The sequence below is a fragment of the Dromaius novaehollandiae genome, chromosome 8 (genome assembly GCF_036370855.1).
Source record: "Dromaius novaehollandiae isolate bDroNov1 chromosome 8, bDroNov1.hap1, whole genome shotgun sequence".
Taxonomy (NCBI): domain Eukaryota; kingdom Metazoa; phylum Chordata; class Aves; order Casuariiformes; family Dromaiidae; genus Dromaius; species Dromaius novaehollandiae.
The window spans coordinates 16,150,800-16,176,029 of record NC_088105.1 but is presented as its reverse complement, the minus strand read 5'-3'; the positions used below and the strand labels follow the sequence as shown (position 1 = coordinate 16,176,029).

The 25,230-nt window shown below is 36.0% G+C and overlaps 1 protein-coding gene across 2 annotated transcripts in view; it reads left to right on the top strand.

The window, feature by feature from the left end:
- DENND1B (DENN domain containing 1B) overlaps window positions 1-25,230 on the top strand; it is a 177,145-nt gene that overhangs the window by 57,676 nt on the left and 94,239 nt on the right. For both annotated transcript variants that reach the window (XM_064515764.1, XM_064515765.1), the window contains exons 4-5: window positions 10,715-10,764; window positions 20,065-20,184. In XM_064515764.1, the coding sequence (XP_064371834.1) occupies window positions 10,715-10,764; window positions 20,065-20,184 (170 nt within the window). The remainder of the gene's footprint in view (window positions 1-10,714; window positions 10,765-20,064; window positions 20,185-25,230) is intronic.

The following is a 25,230-nucleotide window of genomic DNA, read 5'->3' as shown; positions in this document are numbered from 1 at the left end:
CTGTGCCGCCTGTGAAATGAGAAATGTTTCCTTTATAAAAAAAAAAAAAAAAATTACAAATAATTGTATTTCTGAAACTATATTCTTAGCAGGTTCTTTAGAAATGGCAATTTCTTTTCTCAGTTCCTTCTCTTTTAGCTACTGCTTCTTCCTCTCTGAAGAAATTCAGCAGTTTCGTTACCCTTTATGGGTTCTCCTGCTTCTGCATCACACTGATGCAACCATACAAGCAAGCAGGCTCCCAGATAGGACTATGAATTTAAGGGTGAGGGAGATTAGTCAAGTGTTTAGTTTGCAAACTGTCTGACCTTCTTTCTTTACATACACCGCACTACTACAAATATTTTCTCTTGGAGTAGTACCTGAGTTGTTCATCGATTTATGTGATAATTACTTTTGAGTTGCCCATAAAATCAGGGTTTCATCGTGGCATGCACTGTATAATCATTTTATGAAATAATTAATGGAGAATTTATTTACAGAGACTGCTACTTGTCTTCTCTCTACTTCAGGGCTCACCTTGTCTATTTAGGTAACTAAGGCAGTACTTCCTTTTTATACTTAGTATTTACTTCATAAAAAGGAACAATTTCACATGTCCACTCATGCTGCTATTCCAGATTTGTCTGTTGCGTTCTAGGTGAAAATTTAATGATTAGAAAGCTAAGGGACTCTGAAAGCATAAAGATGGTTTCTCAGACAAGTTGTTTTTGCTTTTTCACCTACCAGCCTGCAAGAGATGTTTTATGAGAAAAATCAAGACTTTTTACTGAGAACGCTAAGAGGAGACTTGAAAGAACTTAAGTAGTTGTCAAAAACATTTGTAGATTGTACATCCAGAAGTCTGGCAACCACTGATCTTCATTGAAAAGGTAGCATGGTGCCATGTACAGGTAGAAACCATTGTCCAATTTATAAAGTAAATCCATTTAGCCAATTTCTCCCTTCTACTTCAGAAATCATTCTCCTTTTCTTCCTTCTGACTTTTGGGTCTGGTTTCTTAGTTGCTGAGTACTGTGACTCTTCTGCCTTTTCTGCTTTCCATTCAGAGTTGCAGCTGTGTTTTTGTTGTTTGTTTGTTTTACCCCTAGTACTAGACAGATTTTTGAAATCTCCAGTGAAATGCAGGACTAGAATTTATACAGGAAAAAATAAATATGTTTAGGATTAAAATGAAACCGAAAAGTATCAAGTGCCAACAATGTAATGCTTGAAACTTTGGATTATGATTTTTTTAAAGTACATTTTATTATTTTTTAAGGAAATGCTTTTTCACCATAAATTATTTATAGGATTTTTTATAGCTTAGTTTTTCTTTCTTAAGTTTCTTGATCTTGCTGTTTCTTAAATTGCTTTCTTAATTGTTAAATCAAGGCTGATGTTAACAGCCTTCAATGATACCTACTGTTAGGCAGTGCTGACTATGTCAGATTTTTTTCTGACCTGTTATTGATTGTTATTTTGTGTATAACGTTCTTTTAATATGTATATTCTTTGCGGAACCAATATAGATATGGAAGAGTGGTCTAGTATGGTTCATCATAAAATAGATTTTTCTCTCTTTGCTAATATATATATTAAATTTCTGGTTCCTTGATGATTGAGAATGCACATATGAACATTTTGACCTGAAAGTCAGTTATACTCGCTTGGTGATATTCCTTCGTACATTTTGCTTCAAAGCAATATATTGAGTAGGTAGAGCTGGATATGTAGAGAACAGGTTCATTTCTATCCTGAGCTATCAGAGTATTCCCGGAATGAATGAGAAAACTAATAAGTATATATATTAAAAAAAAAAAAGACTATGTGCTTTATTATGTGGTGGTTGCTGTTCCTTCAGTGGCGAAAAAACATCTAAGCTGGGGGAGTGTGCAGGAAGTTCTCAGTGTTGCTGATAAAGATGCATCTTAACTGGGGTTGTAAGCAGCAGCAAATTGTAAGAAGTTTTGCATGGAATATTATGTTGCTGTACTTCCTGCACTGCAGAATGACAGAAGGATTGTAGCCTCATCTTCAAAGACTTATATTGTACCTTATATTTGAATTTTGAAAGTGATGGCTACCTTAAGCCTCGTTTAAGACAATTTCTCCAGTGAGTTTGCAAATAATGTTACAGATGCTGTTGTTGAAATTGTATGCTAATAAACAGTCTTTTTTGTTTTACTTACTAGTAGGTGATCGAAAACTCTGGCATACTTGGTTGTATTTTTTGTACATGATATGATGAATTGTCTTTAAGATAATAAATACTTTTATATCTTAAAAACTAATTATTGCCCACGTAACAATCTCAAGAGTGGAGCTGGAAGTGTGTTTCCTATTTTTCCCAGCTGCCTGATACTGCCTAGGGAATAGTAGTCTCCCTGCCATGATTCAGGGAAGTATAAACTGGTTATTGATGCATGGCCTAGAAATGTTGTATGTTTGCTGGACCTGTGTGGAGAAGTACTGTTTTCCTTGGTTTTATTCTGAGTTCCAGAAAGCTGGAGTGTGGTGGCTTTTTTTTTTTATTTTTTTTTTTCTGGTGGATAAATTAACCTGTGCTGAACTTCATGTTCTCTTAACTAGTCAATGATTTGTAACTGAACTTGTTATTTTACAGTGAACTTTGAGTATCTGTGCTACTCTCAGACACAACTGCGGCTGAAACATTATATTTTTAACTGGTTACATGAAAATCCTGAACTCTAATTTGAAAATGAAAATAAAGTCTGTAGCCCAGTGATTAAAAAGAAGAAGGTTTGAAAATTTGATCAGGGAGTCAGGTAGAGATTCAGGAACATTTACATAGATTCCAACATTTTATAATGTAGTGAAAAAAAAATCTGAAGTTTTAAACTTCTTTTGTGGTTGTTTAGGAAACCTTAGTTATTCTTCAGGGTTTTAGGATAGAAGGACTGACAGTGCTTTTTAAAGTACCCGGAGTTAATATATTTGTTCCTTTCCTCTTTGATCTAATGTGCCATGGAAGGGTGCTTTAAAACCAGTGAAGTCCCGCGCACACTGCCTGGGACACCAGGCTTAGTCTGCTGTATGAGGCAAGAGTATCCTGTAGCATGCATCCAATCCAAGTGTCCTGCACCCTGCTCATGTCACAATTCCAGTAGTTAATTTTATTTCACTTCGTTTATTTTTGTCTTAATTTAATATGCTGTTAGTTCTAAGTGATGTTCTAGCCACCATCTGTAAGTTGAGTAGCAGATATAGCTGACCTTTAGGTCTTCAGTGCCACTTCTATGGTAGCTACTTCTATATGTGGTTTTGCTACTCTAAGTTACTGTTGTCTTATTAGCTCGTCATATAGAGTGTTTCTGTCCTGCTAGCTCATCTGTCTTCCTGAAGTAACTGTGCCCTTACTGCTCTGTAGAGCACAGAGAGGAGCCATGCTAAACTACTAAAAGTCTTCAACTGTCTGGCTGGCAGGAGTAGGTGGGTAAACCAACCATTTCTTTCTTCCTTCCTCCCCTGAGGCACATACTTGGGAGGTGGATGAGTGGAGAAAGAGATACAGAGTGGGAACAAGAGAACTCCAATTGGAATCTAAATGTAAATCCTCTTCATTTGCAGGTATTCCAGCCCTCATTCATTTTAAGCAGGAAATATTCTCTGTATAAACTTCAAAAAGATGAAAACATGATGCTCGAAAACATGAGCTTACCTATCTTGAGAGCAAGCCTCCTTCTTGAGGCTTAGTGTTGGCCTTATGAGTGACCTGATTCTTCTGGATATTGTTCGTAAGATACAGAACCTTTGTAGTTCATCTGTGTGCCGGCTAAATGGGGATCAAATTTGTGCTCAGCAGTAGAATTTATATTCTTTGGGTCAAAATAATCTATAATTTTAGGAACATGTACATAGCTTGCTTTAATGAAGACTTAATCTTTCTCGAATCCTTTAGTGAAATTTTCTGCTATTTGGCCCATCGTCACCTTCCCCTTCACTTATTTGCCAGGAATGTATGTTCTCTTAAGTGCCTGGTGTATCAGGACAGAATTAGGTGTCAGAAAATGCAGCACTATCTACAATTTAGTCTGAAAATTGTGAGATAAAAAGAGCAGGTCTATTTTGAGGGAGTTGAGGTTGTGCAAATAATTTTTTTTATCTTCTGGGAATACAAGTATCACAGATGTATCTGTGATACAGCTTAGCAGGCACATCCACGTCTCTGTGTCTTACCACCCAGATAGCACCAAAACTTTTATTTCATGCCGTTGTTTTATCCCACCGCTTTAGATCAGGGCTGCATTCAGCCTGTGATGTTACACTGCAAGTGAACTGGCGCAGTATGTACTTGACTTTCATGGGACTGTCCCTGTAATTATGACTAGCAAGTCAAATTTGAATAGATTTTAAGGAATAATTCATAATTTGCCTTTAGACTGAGAGGAAAAATTACAAAATTGATAAAATACATTGAAAACCAAAAGGCAAAACCCAGTGAAGTTACTAACAACCTGCATGTATTCCTTTGCAGTGAACAAAGTGGGACTCATTGCTAAGTCTGGAAAACCTTTTTGTTTCAGTTAGTTCAAAAAAGTTGGGAAAGGGTATTGCTATGTTTCAGAGAGCTCTTCTTTACAAGCAGCTTTGAACTGAAAATTCTAAATTCTATTTATACTTTATTTAAAAATATAAGGAAATGGGAGCCAAAATATTTAAAGCTTAGTGTTTACTGGTGCTATGGTTTCAAAAAACCCAAGCAGTATAATTTAATGGTTTATTCTTTCAACAGTACTGTAACCTCAAAATACACTTTCTCATTTATGTCTCAGAAGAGCTGTGCAGCTCCACCCTAACCTGTTTTCATTTAATAAGCTAAATTTTTTGTATTATTCTTTGTCTTAAGTAAGAAGAGTGTTTAGAAAGCAGCTGATACATTTCTTACTCTACAGAATTATGCATAATCATAGAATGATGCACATTGGAGAGAGGCATGTGGAAGTTAAAATTAGTTGTGGAGACCTGATAATGACTTCCATACTTCAGACCTTTGGATTTCCAAAGGTCTAATCTAAGATTACATCTTAGATTAGAATTTCCTACCATTCAAGCTGTTTGGGCTTTTTATATGTGTATGTGTGTATATGTGTGTGTGTGTGTGTGTGTGTGTGTGTGTATATATATATAGCTACAATTTTCTGATGAGGTTTTTAGCAGAGGTATCAAGTAAGTCTTTGAAATATAACTACTGCTGCTGGCTTCACATGGGTCCCTGCTGTGGGTATGAGCAGCTTCTGAGAAAGGAAAAAAAAGTCATTGGAGAGCACAGAGCAGCTTGCCTTTTCATTGACTACTTTACGTCACAGCATTAAAATTTTACCCCGGTAGAGCCTTTATGATGAAGGGCTCAGCACCTCAAGATGCTAAGCAGTCTAGCTTTGATTTGAGAATGAACTTAAATTTGTGCTTATTTTTAAGCATTTAAATATTCTCACTGAAGTCACTGGTTGGAGTCAGAAACGCACATCGTGACAAAGTCAAAAATATCAAGTAGATCTCGTTTGTTTGTATGATTGGACCAGCAAAGTTTGAGTAATAACTATGAAAAGGAATACTTTTCATAAAAAGAGTCCCCTTAGAGGAGAGATGAGAGATCAAGTTAGACTGAGTTGGAAACAAGAGCTTGAAATGGAGAACCGAGTAAGGAAAACTGCTAAGAAGAACTGAAAGAGAGACCAGCAGTAAGATGTTTCGAGAAAAGACTTTTAAAGAGAGGTAAGTAGGGAGAGAACATTCTAGGAGGAAGAAAGTAAGAGTTGAAGGACAGCTTGATGAAATACTGACATAGAGTAGCAAGAAGCATTTGTCAACAACAGAAAATACTAGGAGGCAATATTGAATGTAGTAGATACAAAAGAGAGAGAAGACTGAGAAAAGAGAACTTTTTCTTTCAGTGAAAAGAGACCTTACAAAAATAAGGTAGAGAAATAAGAAAAGGACAAAACCTAATGATGATGAGAAAGAAAACAGCTGAAGATATAAAGATAATGGGGAGAAAGTACCAGAACATTTTGTAACAAAGTTAATGACTATTTGTATTCCTGTAATTGATATTTCATTGGTAGATTTCTGCCTTGACACAAACTAAAGCCATGAGGGTAGATAGATAGTTATTTGGAGCACTAGTTTTTATGAGTACTTTTGACAACCCCGTCTGGATTCTGTAGTTAACAAGTTGGAATTCTCTTGGGTGCTGCCTGTTTTCTTCCCTGGGCCATTCTGACATGGCTTGCAAAGGCCGTTGTGTGGCTGTGTCTCAGTGCAAGACTGTTCCCTTTTTCCCCAAGAGATGCTATTTCTTTTTACTTTATCTGTGTGTAAGTAGGATGGACCTGGTTGAGAGTCTGCCTGCTTTCTTGGGGCCCAGTCTTCTGCAGATCAAACACACAAATAGTTGGGAGGTAGCAAGACTCTTTCTAAAAACCCTTGCCAAAACTACTACTTGTGAAGTAGTTTAGCTTTCTGGATACTTTAAAGTATTCCTTTCACAGAGATACACTTGCAAAAAACCCAGGTTCCCTTTCTGCCCCATTTAAATGCAGACTTGTGGAATACGCTGTAATAAGAAAAAAAGCAGTTGAGCTGAATAGTTTCCAAATCTCTCTAACCTTAGAAATAACTCAGGTTAAGCTTCACTACTTTTAGTAGCATAATAAAGAGTAGTAAACAGTTGAAGTGCCTAAGTTAGAGTGAAAAAGCCCACTCATACCCGTATAGAGATATATCAATATGCTAATTCTGTAATATATTGTAAATCTGGTACAATTTTCCTATAGAGACAGCTCCTACACCTTCTTTCAGCCTTAGTGAGATAACATGGTGTTTGTTGAAGTGGAAAAAGAAATTAGTCCCCTCCCAAGTCCCTGTGCTCTACAATGTATACAACTTTATTTACAGATGCGTGTATTTCAGGTATCCGTGGTTTAATTTCAGATTACCAAATTAAACACTCAGAACATCATTTATGCCTGCTTTCCTAAGCTGACACAATTTGCATGTCTTCATGGATTATCATTACTCTGCCTTGTTGAATAAAAATATAAAAAATGAAATACAGTGAAATTCTGTCTAAGTCGAGAAAGTTCAGTCTGTTATCTGTCGGTCAGGGTGTCTTCTGGTATACTCGTGCAAAATGATACTGTACTAAGTTTTAGTGCTTTGAAATTCTGATCATAGGAAAATGGATCAGTTCTTGGTTGATAACTGCAGACTGCAAATAGAACATTATTGACTTATGGTCATGAAGGTTTCCTACACCAACTGACTGTGTTAGTGTTTAAAAAAAAAAAAAAAAATCCAGTCTTGTCTTTTCTAGTTGGTAAGGAACGTGGTATGTATCTTGAATCTAACATCTAGCTGTATCGGTATAAAAATAAGCAAGGAACACTAAGTAATTACGATGATTTAGGCTTCTGTAATGTTATCTCTGTGTGGAAACCTGGTTACCAGCGAGTGTGACCAGGCCAGAGAGGAGGTGTGTGCAGTTCAGTTGGTAAAAAGTGAACTCATAAAACTGTCCGACCATAAACCCAAGAGAAGGCAAGTTTGTGCTGCTGTACTATAGGCTAAAATGAAAATTATTCTTAGATACCATTTCCATTTTGTTCAAATTTTATGTGAAGGAAACAGCATGCTGTAGTTCAGGTGGTGTTAATTTTACGATTTTATTATTCTTTCTATGGGAGCTTGTCTATGGAATGAAGTAGATATCCTTTGGTGTAGCAATTAAGCTCCATTGTGTGTGCAGCTCCTGAAGTTTATTCAGTTGTTTAAAACAAATACATAATCTTCTATTTGTTTTAACACAGCATCATTGTCTTTTTTCCTCTATTTACAATTCCTTGTATAATAAGTGTATTTCCATTCTAAAACAAGAACCATTTTCTGAAAGGACTAAATCTGTGAGATCCGAAGGTGGAAATAATCACTGGACATCTGAATCAAGGATATTTTGCCTTCTGAAGACATGTGCAGCCTTTTATCTTCAGGAATAAACACATACTTCTGTTAAGCTTATAAAATGAAAGACAATAAATATGTTGTTATTTTTCTGAGGATGTGTACTGTGACTTGAGAGGATGTGCTGGAGGAGTTATAGGTCCTTGAAAATGATGACCCATGAGAAAACTGAGTTCAAATTTTATTCAAGAGTATCAAAAGTATCAGCTGTAATTGTACACTAATACTTTAGTGCATATGTGAATGGGTATATAACATAGTCATTTGCATTTTAAATATGTCTAGAAGCATCTTGGGGGCATCTTGTTTTCTTGCATTTTAAAAATCTGAATAGCACCTGTAATTAAGAGAGAAAACTGAGCCCTGGAAGCTAGGTAGGACTTCCATCTATTGATCTGTATAAACCCGGCTTATGCTGTCAGGGGAAAAGCAGTCAACTGCTGAGCTGCTTTGTCACTGACATAAGCTGAGAGAGGATTTTTTTTTGTCTATACTGTTTATACACCAGTCTATAGACCTGCTGGCTGGTTGAATTTTAAAGAGTGCGGAGGTTTAAAGACTTGTCCCCTGAGGGATGCTCCTGCCAGTTGGGAAGCGAGCTAAGGCTGGTGTGCAGAAGTTGTGTGCACGTGTGCTTGCTGGGGGGTGGGCCAGGAGGCAGAGCTACGAGGAAAATACTGTGTTGCATTCGAGTCTGGAAAATGCTGCAAAACATACTGATAATTTTTAGGTTGTTCAGGCAAAATATTGAGTTGATACCTTTGTTTCGTTTTTTCTTTATTTGTGTGATAATTGGCTCGAGAATGCAATGGGAAACTTCAATGAAATCATTTCCATACCCAATTTTAAATCAGTCCTAAGCTCACCAGACAGCAATTAAAATCCTTAATGTTAAAGAGAAAAGGACTTCCTATAGTGTAAGAATGGGTGAAGATTTGGAAAGAGAATTTAAATAGAGTATAAAAAGTATTTATTTGGAACAGGGATTTCAAGGTTTATGAGCCTGAAATAAGAGACTATTTGGAAACGCTTAAGAAATTTTTAAGTTTCAGCCGGCCTATTCTGTGTGCTTTCTTTTATTAGAGTTTGTTATTACTACCTCCACCATCCTTTATGCTTGTTTCCTACTTACATGAATTCAGATATTTATATGCTGTCTTTGTATTTTGCTCCTCTCACTTTCACAGTAGTCAGACTGGTGCTTGAGCAGTAGTTTCTTTTGGAGAATATTACATGTACTGCTACTTATCACAACATGTTGCTTTTGTACCCCTCTTTATCTGTGCCATCTGAGAAAGTTAAAGTTCAAAATATTTCTTGATCTCTCTTCTGTAACTTAGAAATTTTAGAAAAATTGTCTTTTTCATTTTGTACCATACGATGATTTATTAAGCCAAATCATAAGCCTTTAAAATGTTGTAACCACACATGCATGTTGTATTTAGAGGCTTTTTTCAACTATTCATTCTTTGCTGGTTAACCGGCATGGATTTTTCATGTTTTACACCATCAACTGAGCCTTGCAAATGTTTGAAGTAAATGGTCATTGTGGTGTATAGGAATTTAAATACATAATTTTTCCTAATGGGAGTGGACTGTTCAACATACGGTAAACAGAAAATTCAGGTTGGAGAGTGCTATCATCTAAGATCAAATTCTTAAACTCTCTCTGGAAACTTGCAATCAGTATGCATTTTGCTGAAAACGTATTTTGTAGGATAACTCATGTACAGATCAGTATAGTTATCTGTTTGCTGGCTTGGTTAAAAAAAAAGAAAATTCTTCGTTTTGCTGACTTACTTTGTTGTCATCCAGTGACTATTCTTAGCTGAAATATTTCACAGAGGGTTTATTTTCCCAATTGGGAGCAAGGAAATAATTACTGTTTTCTGGGATCTTGTCAGGTCGCTGTTTAATATTAATTCATATTTGCTGATAACAGATCTGATAATTCATATTTTTTTAAGAAAAAATCTTAACTAGTTTGAGAGCCTTTTTATATTTTAATTAACACATTTTATTTGCCACTAAACAGCTTCTTACATAAAATTCTGCAAGAAAGAGCAACAATATCCTTTTATATTATGGTCCAAACATAGCTTTGGTGGATTCCCCCCACTCCCTCCTTTATTAACAGTGAGGCTTGCTTGTGAAAACCAAAGGGTTAATCATATAAATTTTTACTTTGGACCAACAGAAGATTTCCATCATTTTCAGCATTTCAGCATTTGACTATGAAACATGTATAGAGTTGTTATACTTCTCTGTAATTCATTCTGCTGCCAACTTCGTTCCCTTTTCTCTGCCTGCATTTTAATTGAAACAACATTTGTATTTTTGAGCCAGGATCTGTCAGAAGTCCCTGTGGCTAGTCTGTGGTACAAGTAGCAGCAGACGTGGCTTACCCATATGGTGTGGTGCTTCTTGTAAAATCCATATGGCCTTGTTGAAGGGAATCCCAGCGGGGATGTGAAGGGTGTTAATACCCTTCAGGCCAGGCCTTTCCCTCCTGGGGCTTCTATGGCATTGTCTTTGCAATCTGCCAAAGCACAAACTTAATTCCTTTTTAATAATCAATTATTTCAGTCCGGGAACGTGTGCTGTATTTTTTGCTATCATATATTCCTTGAATTTGTTGTTTGTTATGGGTGTTTTGGGTTTTTTTTTTTTTTAAAGCAAACTGTAGGGTGGTTGCTAGCAAATATAGATAAAAGCCATTTCAACTTTATTTCTTTTTTATTTGTATTTACAGGAAGTGTTGAACAGCGTTCCGAAGTTCTGCTTTCCTTTTGACATTGAAAGGTATGTGGTACAGTTATTTATTTAAAAATATTTCACATAAAATTATATTTAAATGAAATGCAAGAAAGATTTGAAGAGAATATATTGTATTACATGAACTTGCACCTGTAGATGAGAAGAACATTTTTTGCCGTTATTGTTCAAGTATGTATGAAATTGCATAGTAGGAAATTGCCACAGCAAAATACAGCTTCTACAGAATTTTAGGAATATCTCTTTTGAGATAGAGCTACATTCTGGCTCTCTGTTTCCTCCACTATAATTGTAAACACCATCTGTGTTAATATAAGGATATAACATAGTTTCCTTCGAACAGCAAGCATCATAAAAAATGTTACGGTGCACCAGGATATAAAAACTCACTGAGCAGTACTGAAACCATGTTGTGTGAGTTCAAAGAAATTAAGACTTTAATTGCATGGAAGTAACTGAATATGCAGGGTTTTTTTTTTTTCCCCTCTCCTCTCAGAGTACAATCAAGACCATTGTTTATAATTAATTAGTGCTTATTCTTCTGGTATCCGTTATCATGTGGCTTCCATGTAATCCTGCCAGTCATTTAAAGTGTTCATATAAAACATTTTTACTAATTAAAATATTTATTTGAGCTTGTCAAAATGATTAATGGTAAGTAATTTTAATCAATTGCCCTGACTCAGTTTGGAAAACTGATATTGTCTGAATCAGCAAAGATTGCGTTAGCAGCTTGATTTGTGTAATTAATGAAAGATACAGCCAGGTAGTGTGCAGGCTGAGCTGGTTTCCGAACATTGGCATCAGATGTACGTGGACACTCAAGAGATGAGGGCTCCAAAAGAAGCTGCTGTCTGTGGGGCAAAAGATGGCATGTGTATAGGGGAATGAAGAGAAGCCTGGCAGAAGAACACACTGGCAGAATAAATATCTTCATAAACACAACTTCTCTGAAGTAAACTGGGTTCACTTAGTCTTTTATATCTGAATTTAATTCAGTTTGGTTTTTGAACTGGTTAAGCACACTGTTCTTTAAGCTGTTTTAATGCTTAACTAATATGGTTGTCAGTGTTGGCTTTAAAGCATCCAAGTCTTTAATGTACTTAAGATATGTACAGAATTCTGTTTAAAAATGGTAATGAAGATGCATAATGGGAATAAAATTTGAGGATAGCAGAAATAGGTGAGATTCTGTTGCTGCCATCCAGTGGCAAGAACATAATCAGTGGCAGCAGATAATTATTTTCACAGGTAACTGATGTCTTGTGTTAACTGTTTTTGTTGGCACCATTCAGAAGACACTTAGAGTTGTTTATATGAGACTAGTATGCTTAAACAATAACCTGTGGAAATGTATGAATTTATAACATAGCTAGCTACATATTTTAACTGAGTATCCACAGGAAGGGGAAAAAAGAAAAGATAGTTGTGGGATTTATGTTGTTTATCTGTTAATACCCTTCCTTCCCCCCACCCCCTCCCCCAAATTTTGACCCTGGGCCCATGCACCCTTATTTGTCTGAAAAGCAAAAGATACTGAATTTCTGCACATTTCATAAAAAATAGCAGTAGGGCAAATAAAGGAGAGACTCTTGAAAGCTGAGGCATACTAACAAGGGGAACAAAAATCTCTTGGGCTGCCTGGCCTCCCACCTGGCCAGGTGCAGCCTCTTGCTTGGCTGGTAGTTGGAACCTGAATTTTGCGGGATTTGTGGGCGAACCGAAGACAAGGAGGGTAGAAAAGAACATGGGCAAGGAGGAGGATCCAGAGCTATTGTGGGGAAAAGGCTAGAAACATGGAAGACTAATTCATGAATGCAGGCTGCTGTTTACTGAACAATCTATCTGTGCCAACAGCTTCCTGCCTGTGGAGTGTATTTATTTACTGCTTAGTCCAGGCATTTTCTATACTGTATACATATATTACCAAAGTGGGGGGGGGGGGGTTTGTGTGCTTTTCTTAAGAAAATTGTTCAGTTGTGTTTGCTTTTTCAAAGTTTTATTTGTTGGCTTGAAATTTGGAGGCATAAAGAAAAGTATTGAGAAAAACACTGCTGTAAATCCTTTTTATATGGCTTTTGTCCATGAGTAATAGAAATCTATGATATGACAGAAACATTAGAGATTTTTCCTAGGCATAAATATGCCTTTAGCTTGTTTAGTGGAAATAGGATTTTCATTTATTTATTTATTTGTTTATTAATTTTTTGCATAGGGGACCATGATAGACCATATACCTAACATCCCCCAAATATTTTACAGGCAGTTTCAGTGACAGTTTTTGTACAGAATGATGTGATTGAAATGAGACACAAAGTTTCTGTTTTGTTGATTGAGCATATTGTACACTAAAGAACATAGTTTCTCAAACTGTATTATGTATATTATACATATATATACCACTTCAAGCAATATTTGCCATCTGATCCTAGTAAGAACTAGCAGTACAAAAGCAGTAACTCCCACTGATGCTGCTGATAAAGATACCTAGGGAAAAACGTTGTGAATCTGTTCCATAGATTGCTTCTGGGCCTTCTAGGACCATACAGGAGAGTCTGAGGAGATGGGGTGTCTTTTCTATTAAATAAGCAAATAAAAGTCATTTAAGTGGGAAATCTGTGCTCTTCAAATTATGGTAATAGCAAAGTTAAAACTATTCAAGCACAGTTGTCAAGTCCAGAGTCATCTGTTTCCTCCACCTCACCTGTACCTAATTAGAGAATGAATTGAGAAAATGAATGAGATGGGAATGTGTATTTGATTTTGTTATTCACTATGCTACAGTGACCATGGACAGAGATCCAAATTCGTTTCCAACTATTTGATACAGCTATTACATCACCTCACCAGACCAATTTACTTCATCTTTTATGTAGATGTAAATAGCTGCATGCTATTCGTTCTAATTATCAAAAGTGCATACTATAAATGGTGATGAAAAATCTGTAATTCTTGTTAAATTTAACCTGAAAGGCAAGCAAAGAAGGCACAATGGTATAATGTGCTGACCATGATTTAAGCTGCACATTTTATGCATCAGTTCTTATTGAAAGCAAGCACACAATTTCATTACTGATAGTTGTGGCTTAATTTTTATTTTTGAGGTGTTTAGAAATGAATTACATCATAGAATTTCTTCAGTGTTTACTCAGAGAACCTATGTCTTTTTTGTGAATAAATGGTTTTGGACTTCATAAATAGCACAAATATATAACATTTTAACCATTTGTTTGTAGACATTTTACAAATAACTAGTTTCCCTTTTTTTCTGCTACAGAATTCCTTTCTCTTTTAATATGGAATAGGAGGATTGTTCATATGGAATAGAAGGATTGTTAGTGTGTAGAGGCTTTCAAGAGTTCTTTTCAACATTTGCTAAATGCCTCAGAAAAATGCACTTTGTCCTTTCTCTTGTTCCTTAAACTTTATCCAAAATTCTGTCTTTCTGGTTTTCTTCACTTTTTTTCCCAATGATCTTCAGTATTTTCACTCTCAACCTAAAATGCATGTCTAAGTTTGCAGAGAGGCCAAGTCTGGACCTCTGGATTCATCGGTGATTTGGCTGGATGATTGCTGAGCATGGAAATTCTCCCATTGTTCCTTTTGGCACCAATTCAAATTCCATCCTAGGTTGCACTTTGTCACTGCTTGACCTCTCAATTTCATCTGTGCTTTGAATCTCCTCTCATATGTCTCTGCCATAAATACTTCTTGTCTTTCCTTCCACTTCTCTGTGTTTTTTCCCTTTCAGGATGCTTTCCTTCTACGTGTGTGTAGCATGTGTGCTTTTTTAGGTAAAATGCTTTGAAAGCTGTCCCTAGGATCAGCATGGAGGCAATGCTATGTACCTCATTAATTTCACCTACTGCGCTCGCTGGATCATGTGGGAGGTGTTACATTTTGGAGTCCTAGAAGTAGCCATGTTGCTGATATTGTAGGAAGATTTCTCATTAGCAGTAAAATATCACTCAATATGAATTACTGTGCATATCATTTCATTCATGATCTATCAGAATCATCCAGTGATGCCAGTGACAATGGCCTCTCTCTCACCCTCCTCTTTCTGTCTGATGCTGTTTCTGTTGGTATTTCTGGTAAAAGTCAATGTGTAGAAACATAGGTATGATCAAGGCGATGTATGAGCAAAACAGTGGCAACAGAGATCATTGGATTTGCAGACCATGTGAAATATATTGCGTTTTACACAAAAATCTTACCTTGAAAGTAAATAGCTGAAAGTATGTCTCAATCTGTACGTAGAAAAATATAAGAATTATTATGTATAGCATTTCCCCATATACTTTAATCATTTTAATCAATAATAGATCAGCTGTGAACTCAGGAATAAAGTAATATTTTTACACATTGGATTTTTACATGCTTTATATAAATATAATATGTATGTATATATAAATATAAAATTTATATGAGAGATGTCTTTGTAAGGATGGATTGCAATGTGAGCTGTGTGCACTACAAAGGAGTATAAAAATTGGTTTCAAATTTGGGTTATATGTGTTCAGTATATGTGTAGAAATGTAATTGTATCAAAGGAAATCTGTGCATACACAGCATGCTCTGAGAAGTCCTCAGGCAGCATCATAAGGTGGTCAGGATCATTGGATGGAGCAAGCTTGTCTTACAATTTAAATACAGCCAATGAGACTCATAAAGATAAGGACTTTAGTAAATGGTAGATTCTTTTTCACTAATTAATTGTGATTTCTTTTAATGCCTGCATTGTTTTGAAACTACAACCTCAATTTTAAGTTAACTGTGCTTTTTATTTGTGGGAATTTCCTGATTTAGTGGTAGCTTTATACATTTTGATATTGTCTATTTTTCTTCATATTTAATTTCTTTCTGAAGTGCAAGAATTTGGTGTTTCTGGGAAGCAGAGCTCAATTAAGATAACTGGACTGGAGCTGAGGAGTGCTTCACACAGGGGAGAACCTGAGCAGTAGAGTCATGGAGCATAGATTGGATTTAGAGGTGTGGGAAAACGAGTGGAGTCTGAAGTTTAGATTTGGGGCTAGCAGTTAGTTGAAGGTGAGGGCCCAACCTAGGCTTACTGTTTCCTCAGTCTCTCAGTCAGCTTGTACCCCCTACCTGAACATCTCTTTTTTAAATTGCAGCTTGAAACTATCTCTAACCTATACTCTGATTTAGGAAGAATTAGAGTGAATATCTAGTGCATTTTGTTTTTCATCGTCAGACTGGGAGATAAAATGCGTTTAAAATTTTAAATTTTAGGTATCAGCTGTCTGAACTTTAATCTGAATTGTACTTTAACCATTGATTTCTGTTGGCCAAATACATGTATGTAACACCTTATTAATGATTAATGATACCATGATTAATGATATTACTACCTTTTTCTTAAAAAAAAAAAAAAAAAAAAAATCAGAATCTATGTTCGCATGTATAAAATCTTCCCCTTCTTGAGATTATAAAATCTCTATCCGAAATTCAACAAAGTCCTTTAGAAAAGGCCTAAAACTTGAAAAAAGAATCATTTCAAACGATATTCTGTCCCCCAAACAAATTGATTTGGAAGAATAGTTCTTTTAGAGAGTAAAAGGGGTAAGTTTAGTGATTAGATATGCTGCTTCTCATGTGAGGAAGAGATTTAATTCCTGCCTTAATTAACACAAGGCATTGCTCACAAGGCAATCTTAAAATTAGGCCCAAACAATGACTATAGTATAAATAAAAATCTTTAAACTACATAGAGTAGTTAAGAGGTCATGTTAAAGAGCCTTTTCTTCATTGTGTATATATGTATTTAGAAAAATCTAAAAACTTTTTATTCCTATAGTGAACTGAAAATAATCTTGAAAGAACCCATTGTAGTCTACAGAGTTAATAGGTGTTTACACACACTCTTCACTATTAATGATTTATTGTTGTTAAACAAGATTGAATGTAAGCATGCATTGCAGGAGTAGAAAGTAAGTAAAAAGCAAGGCAGAGGAATGAGTTAGCAAAAGGTCAGTGACAGTTTGTAACAATTTGCATCTGCTTTCTGTGTGTGAGTGAGCAGATCCCATTCTTTTGAAATAACCTGCTGGACCAACTTCTTGCTGAGTGTTTTTTAAAGCTAAGCTGGGTCGGTTGGTTCTGTGCTCCATCATAAAGTATAGATAACACTTTAGCTAGGAAATTTTTGTAGGTAACAATAATGTGTTACATGTGATTTTCATATTAAGGAAAACGTGTACAAGTGTCTTCGAGCTTTGGTTACAACATTAGGAGCTGTGAAGTGCTTCTGAAGTGGAGACCTGACTTCTGAAGATTCTGAGTTTGTCAAACAAAGTGAAATGGGGGAGGCACAAGCCCTAAGTCACGCAGTCTAAATTTGTCTATGTTACAATATATCCTGTAGATATATTAAAAACTGTAGGGCTTACACTTTTTGAACTTTTTGAATGTTTTATACACCTTGTACCTATTGACATAGAGAAGTTTCCAATCATCATTTCCTTGTTTTGGTAAGGCTTAAATGTAATCCCTCTTTCTTCTGCTGAAGAGGAATAAAAGTCCATGAGTCCTTGCTCCCCCCAGATTTTGAATTGAGTGGTCAAATTAGAAACCCAGAATTAATGCAGTATTTTAAGCTCTGATCTTAAAGTGTGGTGGACATAGGCTTCTGTTGGCTGTCGCTTTGAAGCAAATAGGGCGAAATGCAAACTTCTGGGTTGTTGGAGGACATTCAGTTTTAGCCCTGGAGTTTTTCTTGGTTGGAAAACTAGGAGAGGGCAGGTTAAAGCTCTTTCTAAACGCTGTGGGAAGCAGTTTTGAAGCTAGGCCATTTCTACACTTTGACTGTTGAAGTGTAGAGTTGTATCTCTTAAAGAAGCAAAGACAGCATATTGAGTTGGAGATGGTGAGATGGCACTGGAATTGTCTGTGGCTGAACTGTCAAGATCTTTTAATTTATCTGGACTGTATTTTTTTATAGAGAGAAAATATCAGAATTTAGATTTTGTTGTTAAAGTGTTTATGTGTAATGATACTTTGCATACTATTTAATATAATACTGGACAGTCTTCTGTGTCATTGTCAGGTGTTGGGAAGGGAGGAGGCAAGTAAGTGTGAAAGCAAGGCACCTTTACTGATGTATGTTTTTTGGCTGAAGAATTGTTTTCCAAGTTGTAAGCAAGTAGTGTCATTTGCCTGGAACAGTACATAAAAAGAGAACTCTATAGATTGGCATCTATTAAGAATTACTTTTTATGGATATTAATTATATATTTGGGTGAAGAGAGGCCAGCTAACTGCCAGGTGTTTCACGCCGCGTGACAGAACGCCAGTCGTGGCTCCAGAGCGCTTGGCGTCCCGGGGAGGCGCAGCAGGGCGGGTGGGGGGCAGAGCAGGAGGTGCAGGGGCGCCGTGCAAATGGCACTGTACTGTGGCTGGGAGGACCAGCGCTCCGGATGCTGCTCGGGGCCTTTGGCAGTGCACTCAGTAAAGGACTTGGGGGCTATACCATACCACAGGTTTCCGTGGAGATCTGCTCTCAGGAATAAAGAGCAAAATGTAAAGATGTGAAATAGCAAAGTGGCATCATTGGCAGAGGAGTAATAAAATACTGTTATTGCTGGCTCTCTGTTGTATCACATGTGCTGTAGAGGCAGCCTGGTAGCTATGTAATGTAAAAGAAGCTGAGCAATGAGGTACTGAGTGAAAAGTGAGTGAGCATTTACTGTGTTTCAAGAGCAGATTAGGTTGTTCCTGTTCATTGAAGACAAGCAAGGGAAGTATTTGTCTTAATTATTAATTACCTGGCCAAAAGAATCCATAAATTAGCATGGATTTCTAGTGATTATAGTGGACTAAAGATACCTTGTAATGTAGTATGTGCTCAGCAGAGACTTTTGTTTGAGTCTAGCCGCTGTGTGTTAAAGTGGGACTAGACCAAACTGGGAGGTTATAGGGTCTGGTTCGTGATACTGCTTCTTGGCTGATATTTAAGATTCTGTCTTTCATGCATTAAGCAGTATCATTTGCACGTGTCCCATGTAACTTCTTTTTCCCTTCAGTCTCCTTCTACTTTCTCCTTTCCCAGTAGAAAATTCTGCATTTTTTTTATTTTGGTAGGATTTTTTTAAAAAATATACATATTTCAGGAAATAATTCATCATGGGCTTAGAATGTGCACTTTATGATATCTTTATGATACTGTCTTTAGATAGTGAGATTATGATGGTTCTCAGCTTCTGTGGGAATTAATTTTCAGCTTGATATCTAGGAATGAACCGTATATGACATATGTTAATCATATCACTTCCTGGCAGGTGCTCGGGTATTCTGCTGAAGAAGATAACGTAAGAATGAGAAAAGAATAGAGGACAATAGAATCACAGACAGAACTGCTACATTTCCCATTTTTAAAACACCCTGCACTCCTCATCATAACTTTGTTTTCATTTGCTTTTAACTATGCCATACATTACCCCTTCTGGTTGAAAATGTCAAGTCTGCCTAAAGCTGATTTTCTTTGGGAGGTTTTCGAAAAGTGTAATGTGTATTTCTGTGAATAAACTTAGAGTTAGAAGATTAGGCAGGAAACTTCTGTGTAAACTTATTCTGTCTCAAGTGGGTATGTGTTTTGATACAGTCTCAAAGATGATATTATTTTAATTCCCCTTGCTCTTTATTCCTGATTATTTTATGGCTTTTGAGTTTCCTGAATGGAGTAAGTTTTGGACTTAAAATTATCATTGAATAATGGAAAAAAGGGAAGGACAAATGCGGGGAAAAGTTACAAGTCTAATCAGTATAGCTATTTTGGCAAAGAAACCCACACTGAAGTGTTACTTTTCTAATGGATATCTTAAGCCAAGCTGTTTAGGGCTTTAAAGATGAAATCTAAAATAGGTGTAATTTTGTTAATTTTGTTAACAAAATTAGTTAAGATTTGTTAAGTATTAGTAATCAGTTAATATCATCAGTTCATATTCACAATGCGTTTTTAACCCGTTCTCAGGAAAGTATCATCTGCGATGCTAATTTAAATACATTATGTGATTTTAAGCCTTTGCTTTAGTTACCATTTTCCACAGTTGAGGTGTGCTCAGAGCCAGCATGCTGTGGCAGACTCGCGCTAGTTCTGTTCAAGCCTCAGGAGAAGACTTTGAGAAATGCCCGTTCTCCTCAGACTGGGGTGTCGAGCTCAGTAGTGTGTCTCCCAGAGTGCCAATAGCAAGTGGTAGCAGTCTGAGAGGAGGATAGCAAGGTTTGAGCACAAAACATTTGAAACCACAGACTTAAGTGGTAGTGTTTTTCATGATTTAGTGTTTTTACACTCTGTATTTAATTTTTCAGGGTGTCCCAAAACCAAGTAGGACAGCATTTTACCTTTGTGCTTACCGACATTGAAAGTAAACAAAGATTTGGATTTTGCCGTCTGACATCAGGAGGCAAGGTCTGCCTCTGTATTCTGAGGTGAGTATAAGAAAAACTGAGTATAAAAGTGAGTATAAAAAGTATAAGAAAACATGACCCTTTCAAAATCTTTGGATAATGATTTATACATATCTATCAGTATATATCATTTCTCTACAATAGTATTACCATTGATTTTTGGATGAAAAATAGTCTCAAACCCATGTAATAGACTCTTGAAAGAGGCTAAATAATTCTATTTAACAGGAAATCTCTGCTTAAAAGCGGAGAACAATGCAGTGCAGCTTTATGGGCTTTGAATGCTGCGTGGATATTTTTACTGTGTAATGAAATCTTTGACAAGAAGTATCCAACTGAATTAGTTACAATAAGCTAATGTGGTAGTGCTAATTAGCAGACTTTCCTCCTATGTCTAGCTGAGTACCTTTAAAACAGATATATTAATCAGCAAACTTAATGAAAAATAATATTTTGAAACTGTCAACATTTTCCTTATTTTTAGATTAACTGAAGCCTGTCAGTGCACCAAAATGCAATAGTTTGTGTTTATTTACTCATGCATCCAAGAAGGTTGCCTCAAAGCCAGTTTAACAATGTTCTAGCACTGTTCTGTGCTGGTGCTAATCTAAAAAAGGCTGGATATTCTACACTGTCTATTCTGTCCTGGAAAATATGGTTTTAGGGTGTCTCTTTTTTCCATTATCTATGGTCAGGCTATTTGTAATATGAAGAACTCCAGAGCTGGATTATTCTCAAGATACAACATGCTGCTTTGTTGCAGAAGAGAAACGGGAGAAACAAATGCCTGCAAAATACTTTGTTTTTCCCTCTTCTTCTTCTCCTGTAAAATAATTGTTTTAGTAATGAAGAAAAAAAAGCAGTTGTTTAGCTGTCCTAAACCTTTGCTCTACTGTGCTTTAATTAAAAGACAGACAAAAAAAAAGCCACTCTAGAATGGCAATATGAGCAGCCGGTAAGACCTACTGAGAAAACAGAAACATCCAGTTTAGCAACAAGTTAGGAGAACAAGACTGAAGTATACTTGCCTTCAAAATGAGTCACCAAACACAGAAGATGAGAAAAAAGCCATCTGCTATCAAAGAGCTGAAGCCATTGGCAGCAGAGGGGCACCTTGGAGAATCCTGGTTAGTTAGGAAGCTTACGGAGAAAAGCAGTTGATCAGGCGTTTGGACGATGTGGAAGTCACGGAGTCATGGGAGGAACCATTAGTCTCAACTGCGTCAATTAGGGAGGTCAACCCAACACCAGTGTGTAAAAGAGTATCAGACAGTTAAACACGTGTGGAGAGGAAAAGGATCAGGCAATGTTGAGATGTGTAGAGTAGTGTTGAAAATCATTGAAAATATATTTAGCCTTTTCTGGTGTGTTAAACAGATTCCAGCCTAATGTTGTGGGCCTGTACACTGGGCAAGTGATTTGAAATGTTTTTTGGGCAAGTGATTTAAAAATAAGTACCAAAATTTACTACCGTATAATAGGCAAAATAGCAAATTGAGAAGATTTTCTTTTGGAAATTAACTGACTTTCTGTGGTCCTGACAATACTACTTTAATAATACTTAAATTGTAGATGTTTTGGGCATACGATACTTAACCCTTACCCTTTTCTCTGTGATACTTTTTGCTGGTGTATCTTGTTTAGGCCCAGAGAGAGTTTACGTACATCTTTTATTTATTTATTTATTTTCTGAGCTAACCTTTTTTTCCCTTGTTGAGTTAGAAATATTTTCTTTTGCTTGTACTCCTAACACTCATACGTGATCTGGCTTACTTCTAATACTATAATACTATACAAATATGTAATCAGTTACACACAAGTACTCACATTTAAGTACTGCATGAGGTACTGCAAAGCAAAGGAAGTGAATTCTCAGCTGATGTAAATTGGGGTACTTCTAACATTTCCACAGAAATATACATCAGATAAAAATTAGCTGATGGTCTGTTACTTGGCAGAAATAACTAGGAAAATAAGAAGTGGCAAGCTATAATTTTTCACTGAACCATAATCAAAATGTTGCCTTTATTGCTTTTATTGTGACAATTTCAAATTTACAACGCAAAGCTGAGCGCATAACAGCACCAGCTTTATAGAATTTACCTCTCGATTGGTAGCCCATTTCTGTCTAATTTTTATGTTTGAGGAAGGACTGGTGGGAGAAGTTTGAGAATATAGTACTGTGTGATCTTTTTAAAAATCAGAAAGAGTTAGTTATATCAGTTAATGAGTTAATATAGAATAGCTTAAAGCTGATAAAAATTGCTCCACTATCATTTATTTTATACAAACATAATATAATATGAAAACAATACTCTCTAAAATAATTTATATTAAATTCTTAATGTTAAAATATATAATACATAAATCTGAGATTTCATTTTCATTAGGAGTTGACTGTCTGAGGTTGTGTTTAGCTCTGACAGAAAGAATATATCAGTATTTCCAGTTGATGTGTGTTAGTATCAAATTCAGGTTCTTCCCTGAATCCAAGATGCATTAGCAATTACGAAATCAAAAAAGACTTGTTAGGAGATTTCTGTTGGCATTTCTTCTGTCTCCCCTTGATACGTGCTTGTTTATCTTAAATTAACCAATATCAAGGAAATCAAGAGGAAGGAATGCCATCTTTATGTGAAGATTGTGTACACATATGCACATTCACGTTACACATGTGCATGCTCACTCTTGTTCCATATTTTAAAAAAGCATGAATTTATATCTGCTGCGTGTGTATACACGTAATGATGCTTATGTGTAAACAGTTCAAACTGTGTATCTATTAGGAATAAGTACGCAATAAACATATAGACTGTTAAATAAAAATACACAAACACAGGCATGTGTAAACACCATGCCTGAATACGCCATTGTGCACATCTACATTTTCACGTATGTGTGTATTTCCACAAACAATAGGAATAGCTCTGCCTGGGGCTTTAACAGAGGCAAACTCGAGAAGGTGAAGAACAGAAGACTTAACAAAATGAAATAGTAGTAAATAACTAAAATCTAAGAGTCTCTGAAAAGAAGAGTCAAGAACAAGCCAACCAAAATAAAGGGAAGGAAATGGAGAAATTTTGGTAGTCTGATGAGTGGGGAATGGGATAAGACTTTTTTTTCATGTGTGAATGTCTTTCATGGATGATAGCAGGCCATGTGTTAACCCATGCCAGGCCTGCTAAAATAAAAGGATTGGAAGTGGTGAACTGGGTCCTCAGTTGAAAATTGAAGAAAAGGCTGCTTGTCCTCCTGTTGTTTACATCAACAACCCAAAGATGCTTCTAAGATTAAGTCGTCATTTATAGGTCATTTCTCTATAATTCGTTCTTTATCTGAAACACTAGTGAAAGGAAATTGTCTTTGAATTTGCAGCCACAGGTTCTGCTTTAAACTGAAGAATTTAAAACAGAAAACGTGCTCTGCTTGTACATATAATATGTCTGCACATTTTTTACACACACTTGCACGTGCACACACACACGTGTGCCATGTAGACAGAATTGTCTCCCAAGTCAGAATATTTTATTCAGTCTCTCTGTAAACTGTCAATATAGTGAAATAAAAACACCTTCATGCAACTATCTCATGCTTTTTCATTTTAAGAACATAATTGTGATACAGCATGTATTAAAAGATCATGCAGAGCCTAACTGCGCTTGTCAAATACAATGAGCATTGCAAATAAATACAAAACCATCCATATAGTAAGACAAGAAAATAAATGTTGGATTACCCTCCTGTAGTTTTGTGCGATTCCTTTGCAAACCTCTTTAAAACTACACAGCTGCTTTGTGAAGCTCCCAGTGTAAATCCTGCTGTCACCTCCTACCTCCCCACAAACTATTGAGCTAATGTGGCCCTATAAGAACAAGAGGTGCCACAATAGGAATATTGTAATATACTTTGTTGTGCTCTTGGACTATACTGGATCTTTTATTCTAGTTTTACTTCTTATATTGTTTTAATTTAAAGAATAATTTTGCTAGTTCAGACTTGAAGTGGTGCAGCTGAAGATTTCAGTGTTCATTTTTAAATCATAGGAAGAGACTTAATTGTTTTCAGTATTGTTTCCAAATATCTCTGATATTTGTAGTAGGAATATTACTTTCTGGGTCTACATTAAGTTGCTCTTGAATTGCCTAAATTGTTTTAATACAGAGTTCAAATAATTTGACTGAAATCTTTTTTGTTAAAATCTTGAAACTGCTGATGGTATCTGAGATTGACCTTACGTACACAGAGAAATGCAGAAAGCATCATTACAATTTTTAGTCTTAGATTTCATTAATTTTATGACTGTAAAATTGTCACCTACATTTCTAAATGAAATGCTCTAATAAGGAAGACAGGTTTATGTGGTAAGCCTTTGTAGTTCTTTAGTTCAGACCATGCTTGAAGCTTTCTCGCTCTTCCTTTAGGCAAATCCCTTAGAAGCAGAATGTTTCAATTTTACACATTTTGTGTCAATTTTCCAGACAGAAAAGTAGCCCCTAGACATTAGACATTTAGCTACGGAAAGGCAGTTTCCTTAGTTTTATTTGATTACTAGAAGTTAGATTCCTGCTGATAGTTCAGGACTGTTAGTGGTTACCTGACTATTTGACAGAAAACATTTCCTTTCCTTTATTTAACCTTTGACTCATGAATGTAAAAGTTTTATCAGAGCTGTAGTAGAAGCACAAGTGAGGTGGAAGTCTACTTACTGCAACAAGGGTTATGCATGACTTTGAATAGAAGTCTGAGCTCCTGCCTCATGGCTCATTCGAATTAAAAGAAAATGCTATGTACGTTTTTAATTAACCATAAAGTATCTTGTGCTCTTGTTTTCAAGACAAACAGTGGCTATATTTTTAAATAAAGTCCACTGTATTCTAAAACAGAAGATCTATGTCTTTTGAAACCATATTACTTATGTTTTGATACTTTTTTCTTTATTGTGGGAAAAATGTTCTGCGACGACTTTATAGAAATAGGGTGATGCCTTTTTCTTGTGTGTTTGTTTCTCAAACGGTTATTGATTATAGCATGCAGAATGCAAAGACTGTGTATAATCAAAAAAAAAGA